The following is a 20,389-nucleotide window of genomic DNA, read 5'->3' as shown; positions in this document are numbered from 1 at the left end:
AAGTACCCACTGCTTCACTTCGTATACCCTCCTTGTTTAATAAAAACATTCAGCCCACTAAGGGGAACCTAGGCATCATCACTCAGTGGTCTGCTGCAGATATGATACTGGCTTCACAGAAGGCAATACATCCACTTACTTACCAAGGGGTAAGTTCTTCCTCCTCTGATCAGTACAGTCATTTATACCAATGGAAGTGGATTGCAATCTTTTTTCCTACCAAGGATTCTAATGACTGGAGAAATTTTCACAAGGTAAAAGAAAAAAAAGGCAGCATTGTGGCATCTTCAAGATTATCAAATTCATGACAGCTCTCACAGACACACAGCACAATTCCCCACATGGAGAGTTGGTGGTCCATATTTGCATGTAGCAGGTGGCAACAAAATGAGGCACTACCTCAAGCTAAATTGACTGACAGTAGTCTTTAAAAGAACTGCTTGTTTTCTTTTGCTTTTCTTCAAAGTTCTCAAGCCTTAAACTTAAGATTTCTATTTTACATGTTTGAAAAACTTACCTGTTTGCTGTTCTTTGAATTACTTTTTAAAATTAATGTTTCACTGCATTTAAGGACTACTAAAACCAAACAAAAATCGTAGCCATATCTCCAAAGTTACAGTTCTGTATGAGTCACCATGTGATGAGCCCGCTATGTAGAGTGTGTGACTGACTGGGCTTGAACGTAACCGTCACTGTCAGTTTAGCATCACGAAAACTATACCTCCTATAGATTGGATATCAGTATGTTATTGTCTCCCCTCTTCCTCATTAATTCCAGTTCCCTTTTTCCCTTTTGTCACCCCTTATGTTAAAAAAAAATTTAAAAAATTGAAAAGAAGAAAAGAAAACAATACCTCCTACCTCAAGCGCCATGTCTATACTAGCCTATTAAGAAAAGAGATTTAAATGCCACACAATAAGTAAATAACGTATCTATTGTACAAATAACCATTAGTGATGTGAACATTGCCACTGCAGTTGTGCAAAACTAGATTTTTAAAGAAAAAACTGAAACCATTTATTATTCAAACTCAAAATAATAGTTCACAATAGTAAAAACCAGAATAATACAGTAAAGCCAATTGATTAAATAGTAGACTAGCAATCTCATTAAAATCATTGGAGTAAGTGATAAGGTCAACATTTGGAAAAATGCCTGAAACAATGACACAAAGTAGACAAGATACAGTCAAGGATTCATCTGCAGATGACAATCACAGTAGATCAGTTCCAACCATACATGAAAAGTCCAGTTTCACCCCATGTGTGGAACGTGCAGGAGTTTACAAGCAGAGGCTATATTCAGATAGCCTACATTTGCACCAATAGCTGAGAACAATCCTCATAGTTTATTTGTTTATTTATTTATGTATTTGTTACATTTATAGCCCACCCATCTAGTCGTACCAACTACTCTGGGCGGGTGACAATGTATCAAATCTAAGTACAATTTAAAAACATAACAACATATTACTAAAAACGCAAAGATCCAGATAGGAAAGGAAAGAGAACAAAATCAGGCGGTGGATGGAGGAAAGGCTTGCTAGTTCCACACATATAATCATATCTCATCCTGCAGAGATATCCAAACAAGCCCAATGACCATCCTTTCCAAAAATATTTTGTATAAACGCTATAATATGACAATTCTTCATTGATCCTACCTCTGCACAAAGACACTGTAAGAATTTTTATTTTATGTTTAATTTTTATTCAAGAAGGATGAAGTAAGTTTATAGTGCATACAAGGCCTTGTAACTAAGGTTAGTGCCTATATACTTAGATTAATTCACACTTATATCAATACACATGTTGTTATGATGCAGCTTATCCTTCATTTTCCTTAGGGTCAATAAGAAAAAGAATTCCTACTAATTAGCACTAGAACTTCACTTCATTATCATAGGACAGTTTCATTCGCAGCTCTTGTCTTTTCTCTTTTAAAAAAGTTACACAAGTACTTGCATAACCTGCCAAGCCAGGAAAACCATGGAGAATTCACAAAATATCTCATTAAAATATCTTCCTTCATGGAGAAAAATAACCTAAACAGTTCACAACTGTCAAAAATGCTGCTCTGATGGCAGTAAAATAATATATATCATCAAAGTTCTCCCATTATACAGAAATTACCAGTAATTGTCACATAAAGAGAAGTTGGACAGGATAAGGAAAATATTAAATTTTTTGTACATAGCTGCTTACCTTAGAATGCATAGGCATACTTTGCCTCCTGAAGTTAACCGGCAAAATCCAAATCTTTGTTTGCTTTCTATGTCAGTGAGCACAAAAGTAAAGTGTTGTCCAACATGTGTCACCCTGCGAACAAAATAAATACATATATATTACATATTTCTCCCCCATATATGTGAGAAAAACATGTTTATAAATTAATTTAAGTTCACCAACATAAATTGGAGAAAGGGACACTTACATTATTTGGAAAAGGGGACCTCACTTTGATCTAATAAAAACATTTATAAATAGCTGGAGTAGTAGGGCATTACCAGTCTGGTTCACCTTAGAACTGCAGCCTGATTACTACACAGGGTGGATTTAAATCAAATTTATTTAATTAAAGTTTTTAAAGATTGATTCTTAAATAATTTAAATTGTGATTTAAATCACTTTGATTTTAAAAAACCATTGACTGTTATCTATACTTATCTTACCTGTCCTCAAATGGTTATTATGTGCATCCCAATTCCCTCCAAAGGAGAAGAGGAAATAATTTTCTACTGACTCAGATTATTAGTGCATCTAATTTGGACTAATGTGATGAACAACATCTCTCCAAGATTTCAGAAATAAATAAACTTTCCTGTCCTCCTTCAAAATGCCAGAGGAAGCACCCAGATTTTGCATGACCTCTAATAGTGACCAGAAATCAAAGCCTGCCATAATAGAGGTTTATAGATACAATGGAGTCTTCTGTTTAAAAGACCTGTATTTGTAGCCACCTGATGGAAGTTCAAAACAAATTAATCAGGATTCAGACACTGTAATAGTCATTTTCCAAACTCCAATGTTTCCTATCAGAACCATCTAGAACTAGAACCTCTCTATCTGTTACTGGTGTCCCTTACAGCTGGCAGTTTAAGGCTGGAAACAAAAGCAGACTAAAATATTTCTGTTAACTGTCCAGATTCTAGTACAGAAGGGCCCCTGTATCTGTGGAAGATCAGTTCCAAACCCCCCCCCCTCACAGATGCAGAAAATGACGGGTAATAGTGAATACTATACATAGCATGGTCTTTGCCTGTTTCTAGTGGCCAGTGGATTCCAAAAGATCTCCTGTATGGAGAATTAGTGACCACAGCTGCGATACAAGGATATCTGCAAGTGGGATCTGAAGGCCTTAGGAATGGACCTCAACTGATGGGAAACCCTGACATCTGAGCATTCAGCCTGGAGGCAGGAGGTGGAGCATGGCCTCTCCCAATTTGAAGAGACCCTTGTTCAGCAGACCGAGGCAAAGAGGCACTCCCAAAATCAGGGAGCTGGACATGGGCAGACTGTATTTGTCTTCAGTGTAGAAGAGATTGTCACTCTCAAATTGGCCGTCTCAGTCACACTAGACACTGTTCCAAGATCACTATTCAGAGCACATTACCATAGTCTCTCGAGACTGAAGGATGCCTACTACTAGTGGCCAGTTCTGGCAATATGTATTGCTATAGTGAACCCTATATGTCGAATGGTCTCTGGCTCTAGTGGCCAGTTCTGGTAACTACATTGTAGAAATATGTATTTCTGGGATTTGTCTTTTAAAAGTTTTAATATTTTCAGATTACAAACAAATGAAACTGCAGATCCTGATTTTGCAGATACGGGGATTCTCCTATATTGCTCTGTGAGGAACTGGTTCAAGTAGTTATTCAAATAGTTCAAATAAATGAACTATTTGAATAAAATCAAATATTCAAAACCTGATTACATTCAACTCAAAACTTGATGGAATTTGCTAATGATTATGAGATGTACCCTGATTTTACCTTGGAGAACTCATTGGCCAGGATCCTACCACTGTTAATGTAAAAGTTCTATCACTTGCCAAGGCTAACTGCAGTTAGCTGATTATGTGCTTGAGTATGTTTCCATTGTGTGCCTGGTTAGCTGCCCAGCTGTGCAACTGACACACATTCCAGCAGACAAAATAACTGACAATTAATTGTGAACATCATTTCGAATCTGGCCACTGAGAATTTGCAATTCACTATCGATAAGCACTTCTGATTTTGAAGCATGTGGATTGCTTCTTCCTAGCATTAGTCCCTACAAAAATTAAAAGCTTACATACAAATGAAACACATTTCCTTGCACTCTTAGGGCTAAATCCATTACTGTTATATACACTGAATTGTTGTTGTTGTTGTTTAGTCGTTAAGTCGTGTTCGACTCTTCATGACCCCATGGACCAGAACACGCCAGGCCCTCCTGTCTTCCACTGCCTCCCAGAGTTGGGTCAAATTCATGGTGGTAACTTCGATGACACTGTTCAACCATCTCATCCTCTGTCATCCCCTTCTCCTCTTGCCATCACACTTCCCCAACATCAGGGTCTTTTCCGGGGATCCTTCTCTTCTCATGAGATGGCCAAAGTATTGGAGCCTCAGCTTCACGATCTGTCCTTCCAGTGAGCACTCAGGGTTGATTTCCTTCAAAATGGATAGCTTTGTTCTCTTTGCTGTCCAAGGGACTCTCAAGAGTCTCCTCCAGCACCACAATTCAAAAGCATCAGTTCTTCGGCGGCCAGCTTTCTTTATGGTCCAGCTCTCACTTCCATACATCACTACTGGAAAAACCATAGCTTTGACTATGCGGACCTTTGTCGGCAAGGTGATGTCTCTGCTTTTTAAGATGCTGTCTAGGTTTCTAATTGCATTCCTCCCAAGAAGCAGGTGTCTTTTAATTTCGTGGCTGCTGTCACCATCTGCAGTGATCATGGAGCCCAAGAACGTAAAATCTGTCACTGCCTCCATGTCTTTCCCTTCTATTTGCCAGGAGGTGATGGGACCAGCTTAGTTTTTTTTTATGTTGAGCTCTTTCACCCTCATTACATGGTTCTTTAAGTCCTCCTCACTTTCTGCCATCAGAGTGGTATCATCTGCATATCGGAGGTTGTTGATATTTCTTCGGCAATCTTAATTCGGATTTGGGATTCATCTAGTCCTCATGATGTATTCTGCACGCAGCCTTGTCCTACTCCTTTCCCAATTTTGAACCAGTTGTTCCATATCCAGTTCTAACTGTTGCTTCCTGTCCCACATATAGATTTCTCAGGAGATAGATAAGATGATCATTTCCATTTCTTTAAGAACTTGCCATAGTTTGTTGTGGTTCACACAGCCAAAGGTTTTTGTGTAGTCAATGAAGCAGAAGTAGATGTTTTTCTGGAACTCTCTGGCTTTCTCCATGGTCCAGTGCATGTTAGCAATTTGGTCTCTAGTTCCTCTGCCCCTTCAAAATCTAGCTTGTACTTCTGAAGTCTACCTTGTAGGATTTTGAGCATAACCTTGCTAGCATGTGAAATGAGTGCAATTGTTTGGTAGTTGGAGCATTGTTTGGCACTGTCCTTCTTTGGGACTGGGATGTAGACTGATCTTTTCCAATCCTCTGGCCACTGTTGAGTTTTCCAAACTTGCTGGCATATTGAATGTAGCACCTTAACAGCATCATCTTTTAAGATTTTAAATAGTTCAACTGGAATACCATCATCTCCACTGGCCTTGTTGTTAGCCAGGCTTTCTAAGGCCCACTTGACTTCACTCTCCAGGATGTCCGGCTCAAGCTCAGCAACTGCACTATCTGGGTTGTCCATGACGTCCAGATCTTTCTGGTATAATTCTTCTGTGCATCCTTGCCACCTCTTCTTGATGTCTTCTGCTTCTGTGAGGTCCCTGCCATTTTTGTCCTTTATCATGTCCATCTTTGCACAAAAGGTTCCTCTAATATCTCCAATTTTTTTAAACAGATCTCTGGTTTTCCCCTTTCTATTATTTTCCTCTATTTCTTTGCACTGTTCATTTAAGAAGGCCCTCCTTGCTATTCTTTGGAAGTCTGCATTCAATTTTCTGCAACTTTCCCTATCTCCCTTGCATTTTGTTTCCCTTCCCTTCTCTGCTATTTGTAAGGCCTCCTTGGACAGCCACTTTGCCTTCCTGCATTTCCTTTTCTTTGGGATGGTGTTTGTTGCTGCCTCCTGCACAATGTTACACTGGGTAAATTCAATGTATATAACAGATGCTTTCCCAAGGTTAAATTAGTTCAGTGAATTACTCTACTTGGGACTAACAACTGGATTTAGGGAAGGCTCAAGGATCAAAAATACAGAGAGCTGGATCCTCTACCCTCAAGCTGAGCTGCTTTTGACACAAATAAGAGAAATGCAGCAGACTGAGATTCCGCTTACCATGTCTGCTAAAATATCTTCCTGTCTACAGTAGGGGAACCATATTTACAATAATTGAAACAAAGGAGAGCATGAGCTCTGCTCAGTTATTATTTTCCTTTAGCTAACAAGCTGATTTTGTAAAGGGCAGATGGGGGAATCAGGGGCAGAAGATCTTCTCCCCAGAGGTTCACAAAAGCATGAAGGGAAATGTGAGTGTCTCAAGCCCTTCTAGACCTCCATAACCACATGTGCAGCCAGTGGGAGGACATCCTCAAAACTGCTCCATCAAAAGTGACATGGCAATTTAAATGTTTTTATTCCTTAAGTGTAAAATGAAACTGGGCTGTACAATTGCTGAGAAAAGCAGAAGTAAGTAGATTTTCAGTTTTACTGAAAGGTGATGAGAGACAATAGATCTTGCATCTGAATAAATATGACATGGTTTCCGGACAACATAGTTTTATTTATAACCATGCCAGTTAATGATACTATAATACTGTTTAGTGATCATGATAAAGAATCTAAAAAGGCTTCTATCATACATAGAGACAGGCATTATAATGGTGATTACACTTCTAGCAGAAAATCAGACCCCACAGAATATGAGCACACAACCTTTAGTGAAAAACAGATGGTCCACTCCAAAAAAAGGGGGGGGAATATGGTGGCGCTGTGGGCTAAACCGCAGAAGCCTGTGCTGCAGGGTCAGAAGACCAGCAGTCGTAAGATCGAATCCACGCGACGGAGTGAGCGCCCGTCGCTTGTCCCAGCTCCTGACAACCTAGCGGTTCGAAAGCATGCAAATGCAAGTAGATTAATAGGGACCACCTCGGTGGGAAGGTAACTGCATTCCGTGTCGCACTGGCCATGTGACCACGGAAGATTGTCTTCGGACAAAACGCTGGCTCTATGGCTTGGAAATGGGGATGAGCACCGCCCCCTAGAGTCGGACACGACTGGACAAAAATTGTCAAGGGGAACCTTTACCTTTACCTTTACTACTAGTTAACCACTAGTTATTCATCCTTAAACTGTTGTGTAAATTTAAATAAAATACTAATTAAATGACATTTTTATGATATTACAACATCCAACATTCAAAATTATCTCCCTTTCTTGACTGAATGAGCCAGAGGCTAGTAATAATCATACATTTCAGTACATAGTCTTTGCCTTCCTTCTTCTTGATATGAAATGCATGTTTTTATACATCTTAGTAAAAATAATAAATCACTCAATGTTGTGGAATACACATATTTTAGTTTTAAAAACTAAAACCAGGTTCTTTCAAGGTCACCATAATATATTATATGGATAAAGTTTTAAGTACATTTGTATATAACAGGGGATGCTCTGCAATCTATGAAAAAGATAGGGAGTACTCATATAGCTACAATCATTATCAAGACATAATTTAAAGCTTTCTTTGGGGGGAGAGAATGCATTGCCTCTCTTTAGGTTAGAACATTCATATTCACATTATCAGTGCCAAATATAAGTTGTTTGGCCTTGGAGGAGGAATGTATTCTCCTGCAGATTTATATGGGTTTCTGTAATCATTTAGGAATGTGGAGTTAACCATATGACAGAACGTTTTTTTAACAGAAAAGTTTGGAGTTGCTTATCTGCTCTATGTGCTGATGCTTTATTATGCTGTGTTCAGGGTATTTTCAGGTTAATTTTAAAATATGAAAAAAGTCATTGAAAATTTAGCTTAATGTTTTACTTTAAGGGAAGTGAAATGGGGAGGTTTGTAAAATTAGGAATAGTGTGGCAAAAGTAAGAAGAGAAATATTTCTCCAACTCACACACACACACACACACACAGAGAGAGAGAGAGAGAGAGATACATTATATTTGAATGAAGGAACATACTGGATAGATTTGGAACAGAGAAAATATGTAACCGATAGATATTGAGGACTTTTTTTAACTAATCTTGATTATTTCAAACATTCTCAACTTTCATTTATTGGAAGAAGACATTCTAGATCTCAGTGAAAAATTTAAAAAGCATGGGGAAATTATTTTAAATTCTCAGAGAAGCTGACATTGTTCAAAACCATCAATGTTCATTTCATAACTTATTCACAGTAGTTATCAATATGCAGGCTTGTAAAACAAATGGATAATTTATTGTCTATGATGCAACAGAATCACATTCCTAAGTCAATGTAATGTATGAAAAGAAAGAACTAAACTACAACACCTTTACAACTTTTTCTTTCTCAGATTTTTTCATTTAGGCGTTTCTAAAATGAAGTTTTTTATATCCTTCACATGCCATTAAAAAGATGTTGTACTGCCATTGTATTTCATATGAATTAATTTATCTTTCACTATTTAAATGACTGTACTCACTTTGAGCAGGCTTTAAAGTATGATACACAATTTTTTACAGTTTTAGTGAGTCAATTCACAATATTTGGCTTGTAATAGAAAATGATGCAATACTGTAGTTATCTTAACATATGAACACAAACTTTCAAGGTGAAAAAGACACAGATTTTTACTGAAATAATTTACAAGATACTGCCTGTAATTGCTTGTATCTAGGCTAATACTTACACACTGTTTTTTTTAAAAAATGCAACATATTTGTTCTCATACAATTTCTTACAACAGATTTATTCTTACATCTTCTTAATCTATCATTTCAATAAATCATATGTATATTTAATTATTTCCTAACCACTGGATGACAGAAACATAGCCTCATGTTTTAAAGTTCTTTCTTTTCCCCTGTTGTGCTTTGCCATCATTGCCAGTGTAACATTCAGTGGCATTACATTGTAATTAATCATTTAACAAAAATATTCCCTGAAGTTAAGTCACATTCCTCTGCACACTTTCTTTAAAGTAAGTCTATTGAGCTAAGTAAGCATGCATGTTGTTGTTTAGTCAGTCCTCAAGTCATGTCCGACTCTTCCAGCGTCATATCTTTTAGCCTTTTGTTTCTGTCCATGGAGTTTTCTTGGCAAAGTTATTAGAGTGGCTTGCCGAAGCCTGCTCCAGGTGGATTGCTTTTAGTCAGAACTCTCCACTATGACCTGTCCATCTTGGGTGTCCCTGCACGGCATAGCCCATAGCTTCTCTGAATTACTCAAGCCCCTTCGCCACGACAAGGCAGCTTTCCCTTCCTCCATGAAGGGGAAGCATGCATAGGAGGAGGCTATGAAACAAGTATGTCAAGCGGTTATGGAGAGTTGTTAACTCTAGAAATTCACTGAAATTCATTCTCAGCTAAATTCCAGAAGGGTAAGCCATGTCAGTCTGTTCTAGCAAAAAAAACATGTGATACTACAAGGGTCAGGCTTGCACTCTACTCTTTTCTTCTTCTGTGAGTCAAAAGCAGATAAGAAAAAGTGTATGTGGCTGGCTTAAACCTACCACAGTTCTTAATGTCTGAATTATCAAAACTATTATATGGTAATGGTTGTTGTGGGTTTTTCAGGCTTCTTGGCCGTGTTCTGAAGGTGGTTTTTCCTAACGTTTCACCAGTCTTTGTGGCCGGCATCTTCAGAGGACAGCAAACTGTGCTCTGGTGTAGTTTGGCTAGGGCGTGGAGTATTTATGGCTGTGAGTTGGGATGATTACTGTGTATTGTTATGGGTGTATTGTTTTCTGTGGATGGGTGATTAGTGTGTTTTGTTGTGGGTGTATTGTTGTGATAAGGAGATTATCTGTCACTATGGTTGATGGTAGTGATCCCCTTGACCTTGTGGTTGGGTATTATATGGTAAAATTATCATCTGAGGACCAAATACAGTTTGATCCTGATTCTTTATCTTTCCTTAATTTTTGCTTTTAATAATAATAATAATAATGTGCTGACTCAATTCTGACTTATGGAGACCTTTTTCAGGCTTTCCTACTTAGAGAATGCTCAGAATTGGTTTACCATTCCCTTCTTCTGGGGGCCGCCCTGGGACTGTGCAGCTTGTCCAAGGCCACACAGACTGGCTTTACTCACAGGAGGCACCATGGGGAATCGAACCCCCCCCCCAACTTCTGGCTCTGCAGCCAGATGACTGAACAACTAAACTATCTTAAGTTCCCCAAATCCTGCAGATTTGCAGTTTGGTTAAAATCTGAAGGGGAAACTTCTGATCTCTTCCTTTCATGTATGAAAGAGGGGCAGCACAGAGCTGAGGTACATGAGAACATCAACCTCACCACATAGCAGCTTTCCTGTTACAACCGAACTGGGCCAGAGACCTATGAAACCTTCAACACGAACAGACTTTTTGGGACATAAAATTAAACAGCTTTTGAATCTATTTAATGAGGTGAATGAACTGTCATCCTTATTAAGAAAATCACATCAGCTGAAGGGGAAAGGAAAACCTGTGAAATGTTTAAGGTGCCACAAGACTCTACTGTTTATACTCCAATGATAAAATAGTTTCATAATATTAACTCTCTTTTTTTGCTATTTGTCATCCTGTGGGAATCCTGGCTTTTCTAATGAACAACATACTGGTGCATTCTCCTTAATCATTCTCAATTGCAGTGGAGTGCCTAAACAAGTCACAGAGCTTTGCTCCACAGTTAATTTATCATTTGGCATCCTCCCAATAAACCAGAGAAACAATAGTTTGCTCTAATGACACCTCACATCCCTGTTTATTACTGAGGACATAGATTAAAATAACAACTCACAACAAATTAACTCAAAACTAATGTTCAGGACACATTTGAGTTTGTAGACTCTCAACAGGCATTCCAGTAGGAAGGCTGTCTGCATATACTATTCAAAAAAATAGTCACTGCAGAAGTGCCATATAGCTGAGTTGCTTAATTTTTTAAAAAACTAAAGTTGTACCATGCTCCAATAGAAGAGGCTCCTGATAGAGTGTGCAGAAGTGAAATGGAAGTTTCTACAACTCCTTATCAAAAGAAAACATTCAACAGCTAATATGACTGTTGATCCAGGTCATAAAGCCACCTTTGTAAGGAAACCACATTATACCTGTTTTATACCAACTGCTTTTCCAGCTCATTTGGAAAGAATTGTAAGACAGAGTTAACTGTAATGAGTTTTAACTGTAATGAGTTTTAACTGTAATGAGTTTTTTTAAAAAAATAAAACAGCTATTACCCAGAATCCAATTAGCAATCATGGAATGTAACTGCTCCATGAATAGAGAGCATCATGATTCCTTCAGGTATCTCTAGCTTGCAAGGTCACAAAGTGGACATCACCTAGTTACAAACAACGGGCCTTACACAGGTGCAAGGGGTAATAAATACACCCTTGTGCAACTGGCACAATGAACTGTTGTGGGCCAAGGGCAAAACAAGCAGCATTTTAGTAAATATAATTAACAGCAAACCTATATTAAAATTTTATGTTTTCCCATTAAAAACCTAAAAGTTATTTGGAGGATTTAGCACACTGACAAGATTACAACCTGAAGAAAGAATTGGAGAAAGAATTTTGCTTCTTAAAAGTTTCCTAGAAAGTGATCTCTGCATCAATACAGTTTTACAAAACACAATGAGACATACTTTTCAGTGCATGTGCATCCACTGTTAACACTGTTTATCAAAAAGTCACAGCAAGACATACCTTGTAATGTCAAAAGGAAAGCAGAATTTAGGTAGGATGTGGAGCAGTTCCTGTAAATACAGAAGAAAGAATGTTAGAGATGTTTACAAATTACTGCTTCTGGAATACTGTTTGCTTTTAAACATTTGAGTAACGAAGCAATATTTAGCTAGAAAAATGGAAAAACGATTGTACATATTCCTGGACTTCAATAATTTATTATTAAAAAGGAATTAAGTTTGTGCTTTGGCAGATTGCAAAGACAATGCCATAGAAACCCCAGGAGGGAAAGGCCTGGCCTGAAGGGTATTAACACCCTTCACATCCCCGCTGGGATTCCCTTCAACAAGGCCATATGGATTTTACAAGAAGCACCGTACCATATGGACATGCCACGCCTGCTGCTACTTGTACTACAGACTAGCCACAGGGACTTCTGACAGATCCTGGCTCAAAAATACAAATGTTGTTTCAATTAAAATGCAAGCAGAGAAAGGGGAACCAAGTTGGCAGCAAAATGAATTTACTGAGAGCTAAACAACTCTATACGCATTTCATAAGCTAATGTTTTAAAAAGCTGGGAACTTTTCATTGACTATAAAGCAGAATTAACCCCTTAGGACAGTCATACAAGGTTCCAAGTACAACCCACCGAGTTTTTTTTTAAAAGGAACTAAATACAGAATTCCCGTCTTTTTGTGGAAATTGTAACCTTATTCCCCCTTTTCTATCTGTGGTGTTGGTTAATAGCATATAAAAGGTGTTAATAAAAATGACCTATGTTGCTTCTGAAAATGACATGATACATGGAAACCTGAACAAATAATAATAGTAACTATTGCCCCAAGTGGTCAGTATCAATATGGTATAAGGAGAAATATTATTGCCAGTTGTTCTTTATTGTAAACTCATGTTTTCCACAGATCATTATTACCTCATTTATGTAATACCACCAATATACACTACATTGGACAAAGGAGACATGATCCTGCCCTGGGAACTTCAAATCTAACTCTTGTGAAAGAAGAGAAACAAAAAGGAGGAAAGGGAGAAGGAATGGATGAATATGAACTAGTGCTGTTAACATGCACCATGGACATACATTTGTGGGTCACATTCATGAAAAAGGTCAGTTTTGTCTGGAGGAAGAGTGCAATTAAATCAGGAAATCACAGAGGATCACAGATAGTTTCAACCATAAACTTACACCAACTTTCATACTGCCTCCTACTATGGAGGACATGGAAGGAGCATCCTCAAAGAATGTGAACAAATTCAGGCATTCCCTGAGCAACAACAGCACTGTTGAGATTTTGATATGAAAATGTATTACATATTAATGTTGTATAGTTAAATGTAAAATGGCTGATTTTACCTGAGTCACTGTACTGACTGTATTCAGGTGTGGGTATCAAGGATTAAGACTTAATGTTGTACAGCTGTGTACGTGATGAAACTTGGTGTAACAGAAAATGAAGTAATCTGTTATCTGATTGGTCACAGAACTGTACATAAGTCATGTGTAAAATGAAGATCCTTATCTGCTGTAAGTCAGATCACTTTTTCCTGTGCTGTGTGTTGCTTCATGTCATGTTATGCTGCCAGAGGAATGTCTATTCTCTATATAAATATGTAAATAGACTAAGTTGTTGGTTTTACTCTCTCAGTGTCACAGAGTCATAAGTATCTCTGCTAACCAATATCTCCTTACTCCGCTGATATTATGATGCACGTTATAATCAAAATTCTCAACAGTTGATCCTTCTACTCCAGTATCCCCCCCAATAGGTAGTATGATCAATAGCAGAGGAAGTTGCCTAGATGATTTTGACAGTGGCCTGCCACCAATAACAAAAAGGGCCCTTGTCAGGGCCAACATGGCTTGTCAACTCTTAAAGAAGAGCTATTGCATCAGCTCTGATAAAAACATGATTGTGATATACCGTATTTTTCGCACCATAAGACGCACTTTTTTTCCACAAAACAAGGGGGTGGAAAGTCTGTGCATCTTATGGAGTGAAGAAAACAGATTATATTTTCCTGTTTTCTTCTCCTAAAAAATTGGTGCGTCTTATGGAAAGGTGCGTCTTATGGAGCGAAAAATTTCAAGAAATGCATAGAGACAATCACATCAATGCCCCAAAATATCTTGCATGAGACTTGCAGTTGAGATACCTCACCAACAGTATGAAAGTACTATACTAGTCATGACTGACCTCCAAATATCATCTATTGCTGTCACAAAACAGGATGACAGAGATAATAACAGAGGACCTAAGTAAATGCACAATAGTTATAAAGCACCTAAATGGGTACTAATGGTAACCAATGACTTTGCAAGACCATTCAGCTTAAGTGAATTGGAAAAAGCAATTTGTAGCTACAAATATCCCAAGGCAACTGGCCTGAACAACAACCATGTAGAACAGATAAAACATTTCGGCATGCTAACACAAAACTACCTTCTTAATTTCTTAAATAATTATCTTGACTCTCTCACGATTCCAAAAATGTGGAGCATGGCACATCTGATAGAATTTTCAAAAACTGATAAAGAGCCCATAACCACAAAAAAATTCATGCCAATATCACTACTTTCTCATGTTTATAAACTCCAGGAAAGAACAACACTTAACTATCTAATGGAAATAGTAGAACCACTCATCCTACAATAGGCTGGCTTTAGACCTGAAAAGAGCTGTAGAGCACAAATCCTGGATTTAATACATCATATTCAAGGCAGCTTTGAAACTAGGAAGATCATAAGGGTAGCCTCTCAGCCCCTGTAACACTGTTCACCATCAAGTACTTACAGAAATGTTATAATCTAACCAAAGATTATAAAACAGCTAAAACAAAAAATAAACTATAATAAAATAGCTACAGTAATAGCAACCTGTTTGCAAAGTCACAATTTTTTTCATCAACTTTCAAGGACAATTAGACCACTCTTTTGTCCCTAAATATCTAAATCTTACTTGGCTTATATGCTGACGTATAAGAAACACTGACAAAATACAAAGCTAAAGGCCTCCACAGGGAACCATATCCTTCAAAAGCTAGTGGGAACCAGTTGGGGCACACAACCGCAAACACTAAGAGCTACAGCCTTGGCCTTTTGCTAGTGTGGCAAGCAAATGTAACAGTCCAATGTGGTAAAGTTCAGCCCATGCAAAACAGGCAGACTTAACAATGAAAGTTATAAAACCATTGCTGGATGCCTGAAGCCAACACGTATTGATAAAATTCATTATCTGGCAGGCATTGCACACAGTGGCAGAGAGAGGTAGCAGCTAATAGTAAAAGAGTCAAAACATCTACATCAAATATGAATCACACTTTGGCTTCCACCCTGCCCCCTGCCTAGAGAATCTTGAAGGAACCATAGCGAATGTCAGGACTATAGCGCAGAAAGAAAGAAGCACCCACCTCCTAAAATGTAGGAAACCCCAGGAAAGTCTATCTCATGTGCCCTGCTGTTGAGCTTTGCACTGGCTTTCTGGCCTATCAAATTATACTTTGCCACCAATGTTCCCTCTGCTTTTCAGCCCCGCTGGGTGGGGCTCTGTCTCTCTCGCACGTAACTCTGCTCCCCCTCTGCATACACACCTCTGTCCCCCCAAGCGGGGTTCTGTTCAATCGGAACCAAAAGGACTGAAAACAATCGGTGTGGGTGCTCAGAGGTGGAGAAGCCCTGCGTGTGTGTGGGTGTGTGTGGAGGCAAGTGCACACAGGTGCGCATTTTAGAGTGAACCTTGTTGGCCACTATTTTGTAACCATCACATTTGCATCAAATGTTATGCTGATTAATGGTGTAAGAGTCCTGAAATCTGCTATATTTAGGAAATTATTTACTTCCTTTTTGGGGGAGGGGCTGAGTTATAAAAAGAACTTTGTCCTTAGTTCAGTGCAGACATAATGCACTGCAAACTGTGATCTGGAAATCAAGAGTCCCCTTGTCAGAAGTATTTTCCTGCTTTCTATCACTCTGTAGTCTTCAGTGGTGGTATCATGTTATATCTACCCTAAAACAAACCCTGAAAAACCATGTTCTCTTAATATGCTTTGCAAACCCTCTGGTTTTAGTTTCAGGTTTACAAGGCTTGAACTGATCATGGTCATAGATGGGATGAAAACAAAAGAGCTAAAGCAGGGGTGGGCAATTAATTTCTATAGAGGGGGCACATGAAAAATCTGAACTGTGTTCGGGGGCTGAACCAACTTTACTTAAAAATAAAATGAAACAGTGATGTTATGATTGTTTTTATTTTAGACTTGTTAATCTTCACAAATACTAAAGAGTTTTTTGCTGTATGTTAAAGATAAGCAACTGATCAACTTTAGACAAAAAGCTATAAATGGTTTTGATGTTTAAAACAGTCTGTGGGCTGGATAGGAGTGGCTCGTGGGCCGTATGTGGCCCTCGGGCTGCACTTTGCCCAGTTCTGAGCTAAAGAAAGAAGTCAAGCGCTGCACACACATTGATAAACTGGTTCGTGGTTTTCTACTTGTTGATATCAAGAACCAAATGGTATACATGTCTTTTAATATAGCACATTACATTCCAGAAAACATTGCTATTTGCGCTCTTTTATTGATGAGAACTGAGACCACCCTGGAAATAATGTTTAATTAATTATGCCCCATAAAGTTAATTCTGACTTATTGTGACCCTTTCCACAGTTTTTCTAAATCCAGAGTAATCAAAAGTGGTTTATCATTCCCTTCTTCAAGAGGAGAGGGCACTCTGGGGCTGTGCAGCTTGCCCATGGCCACACAGGCCGGCTCTTCTCCTACAAAGCTCACTGGGGAATTGAACTCCCAATGTCTGGTTCAGCAAACATACCTAATTCAATGAGCCAACCCAAATTCATAGCCGTCTGCTGATCACAAGCAAATAAATAAACCTAATGTTGAAGAGTTACTCAAATAATTATTTACACTACTGTTATTACAATGGTTTACATTTCCATCTTCTAGTAGAATACAGCTTTATTTGATATACTGGGCTTCCCCAGTGGTAGCATATTATGCCATTAAGAATGACCTCAGTCTGTTCTTGGTCCATGCTTCTTAACAATACTGAGGAGCAAGCACAGAAGACGGAATCACTGGGAACCTATATTTGCAGAAATTCATGACATTCCTGCTAGAATTCTGTTCCTCAATCCCACATGAGCATACATGGCATTTCTATTTTTGCTGCAACAGATAAATGTATTGGTCCCTTCTGCAAATCTGTTAAGAGGCAGATGAAGTACAAGACTTTCCCACTGCTGTCTTCCGTCCCTCCCCCCTAGACACGAGCACTTCTGCAAAACACAGCCTCAGCTCGCTTCCCAACTGGCAGGATCATCCCTCAGGGGACAAGTCTTTAAATCTCTGCACTCTTTAAAATTCAACCAGCCAGCAGGTCTATAGACTGGTGTATAAACAGTATTGGGGGGCGGGAGGGAATCCTCTCAGCTTATGTCAGTGACAAAGCAGCTCAGCAGTTGACTGCTTCTCCCCTGACAGTGTAAGCCAGGTTTACACAGATCAATAGATGGAAGCCTACCTAGCTAGCAGGGCTCAGCTTTCTGCCTTAATTACAGGTGCTATTCAAATTTTAAAATAAATGAAAATAAGACACAGTCCAGAAGGTGGAACACCTGGTGTAAACTGGCTAAAAATATTATTTACACAATGAAGAAATAATATACTTAGACAGCATGATTATGCATTTAAAATTTTGTTTCCCATGCCACTGACACACTTTCTAGGACAGATCACAGTTCTATGAAGGAAAAAAGCTATCGCACATGTACTTAAGACATGTCTTGGCTGCTTGACAGACCAGGTTGACATATTGGTGCAGAACTGTAATCTCTTGCTGTAATAATAGACTGGAGTGTTAGTTGTTAGCTGATTAAAAATATTATACTGCTGTCTATGTACAAGAAATATGCCTACTGGATAATGTTCTCAGCTATATCATGGACACATCAGTGTGTTCTCCAAATCACACACAGTTCAAGAAAATGACAAAAATAAATGTTTTAGAATATAATACAGTACAATCAACTAGGAATCTGGTAATTCTGCATGAAGAATCAATCTGTCAACAATGGCAATCACCACTTTGCTTAGCAGAAATAGCTTAATGGATGCACAATATAATTACGGTAACTGCTGATAAAAAAATATTCAGCACTGTCCTGATAGAAAGAAAAATGGAGGGGGGTTGGATTTCCATTTGTTCTAAGATGTATAGGAGCACAAAAGTGGGAACATGTGTACAGAGAAAAGTCATATTCTTATGGATCTAGAATATTATGTTTCAGACTCGGACGGACTCATATCATGCCGGTTCTGAAAAATTTGCACCGGCTGCCGGTTGCTGCTCGGGCCCAATTCAAAGTGCTTACTTCGACATATAAAGCCCTAAATGGCTTAGGACCTGGTTACCTAAAGGACCGCCTTCTTCCATATGAGCCTGCCCATCCTCTAAGAGTAGATATGGTCTAGAGGGGCGGGGTAAAAATCAAATAAATAAATAAATAAATAAATAAATAAATAAATAGACCAGGAGGCCCTTCTGAAGGTGCCATCCCTGAAAGAGGTGAGGGGGATGGCATGTCAAAATAGGGCCTTCTCGGCTGTTGCCCCCCAACTTCGGAATGCCCTCCCTATAGAGAACCGCCTGGATCCGACACTCTTGGCTTTTCGGCGCCAGGCAAAGACCTTTCTGTTTAGCCAGCATTTTAATTAAACAGTATTCCCTAGCTGGCCACATGAGCAGCAGGACTTATTAATTTTAATGTTTTAAGAATTATTTTAATATATGATATTTTATATTGTCTTTTAAAATGTTTTTAATGTTTTTAAGTTTTAATGTTGTACGCTGCCCAGAAGCCACTGGTAATGGTGCGGCTAAAAAATATTGCAAATAAATAAATAAATAAATAAATAAATAAATAAATAAATAAATAAATAAATAAATAAATAAATAAATATTGAAACCATCTAAATGCAGATTTAGAAAGCACCAGAAAAGGCTGTTAAACAGATCACTTGCAGCTTTTCTCCTCACAGAATTTATTTTAATTTGCCAAGGAAACTCAATGTTAAAATGACTCTCTTTATATGACAATGTTCCAGATATACATTATGCATATACTGTATCTCTTAATCTCTTTCTCAATTGTTTCTCCAATATAGACAGGAGTGATAGTGTCAAAAAGGAGAGATGAAGAAGTGGATCAGTCGACCTTCACACAAGGAGTTTCATGCAAGAGGCAGCTGACTTAAGAGGTGTAACATAGGTGAATTGGTGGTTTCTGGATAAGGGATAGAAAAAGATATGTATTTCATATGAAAGCTATCAACTCCAACCTTGGATTCTGGGCTTACGTCTTCAGGAAGGGTCAGAAGAAAAGCAGAATTGTATCAATTGGGCTTCTTTTCTGATGCCCTTAACAATGCATTTCTTTGGGGAGATGGTTGAACTTCTGGATCTCTCTACAGTAAAGGCATAGGAACCACATTTCAATACCACTCCAATGTAAACACTGTGATAACAAAGAAGAGGAAGGGAAGCAGTCTTTTGGCACCTTACCACCTATAATGTTTTATTTAACATATGCTTTCTTAAGACTGTGACTCACTTCTTCATACGCAGAAAGTTTAAGTCCAGGAATGTTTACAACAAATAAGACTAGTTAGTCTTTAAGGTGCCACATGATTACTTGGTGTTTTTCCTGAAAAAAACAAACACATACTACAGACTAACATGAGTACCCCTTTGGAAATAAATGTAACAACAATAATAACTGCAAGTGAAACAAACAGGACACAACAAAGAGCAACCAAAGTTGCCTTCTTAATGCTCTATTAATTTTTAATTGACAGAAAGTAAACATTTTTAAAGGATCCTTCTTACTTTCCCTTACTTTCCAATAGCTCCTCATTGCCACACCACGATATTGCATATGTAAGAGGAGGTCTAAGAGGTATGAAGAAGAGAAAGCAAACTTCTCTACTGGTTCATACTCAGCAATAGACTCTATTTCATGTGAATATGATTAGCCTGCTTTCTATATAACATAGTTAAGTCACACTACATAGGAGTATTGCCATGGCAATGACAACTAAGTGAGTAACCAACGCTGCGGCCATGGGTAATCTGCACATATTAAAGGTTTTAACAAACAACATGAATATCTCCCGTCAAAATGACAAATTCCAAGGAGTTAACTGTATAGCAAAGAGACTGGACAAGAGCTTGCTTCAATCATCTTCCCAGAATCCATCCAGAGTGCAGTTCAGAACAGATGTGAGGGATCTCAGCAGGCTTCCGAGGTCTCCTCTTCAGCTTTCATGGGTCTAGAATGTAAAAGTCCCTTAAAGACCTAAACCAACCCCTCTGAATAAGCATGTGCTGAAGTGTTTCATTGCCCTGCACT

At 38.4% G+C, this 20,389-nt stretch overlaps 1 protein-coding gene across 4 annotated transcripts in view; it reads right to left on the bottom strand.

The window, feature by feature from the left end:
* The window catches only part of DENND1B (DENN domain containing 1B), a 217,211-nt gene that overhangs the window by 137,358 nt on the left and 59,464 nt on the right, over positions 1-20,389 (bottom strand). For all 4 annotated transcript variants that reach the window (XM_072998076.2, XM_078392296.1, XM_072998074.2 and 1 more), the window contains exons 4-5: positions 11,967-12,016; positions 2,206-2,319 (exon numbers count right to left, since the gene is read on the bottom strand). In XM_072998076.2, coding sequence (XP_072854177.2) covers positions 2,206-2,319; positions 11,967-12,016 — 164 coding nt within the window. The remainder of the gene's footprint in view (positions 1-2,205; positions 2,320-11,966; positions 12,017-20,389) is intronic.

Source organism: Pogona vitticeps, chromosome 4, assembly GCF_051106095.1.
Source record: "Pogona vitticeps strain Pit_001003342236 chromosome 4, PviZW2.1, whole genome shotgun sequence".
In the NCBI taxonomy this organism is placed as follows: Eukaryota; Metazoa; Chordata; class Lepidosauria; order Squamata; family Agamidae; genus Pogona; species Pogona vitticeps.
This window is presented reverse-complemented; position numbering and strand designations above follow the sequence as displayed.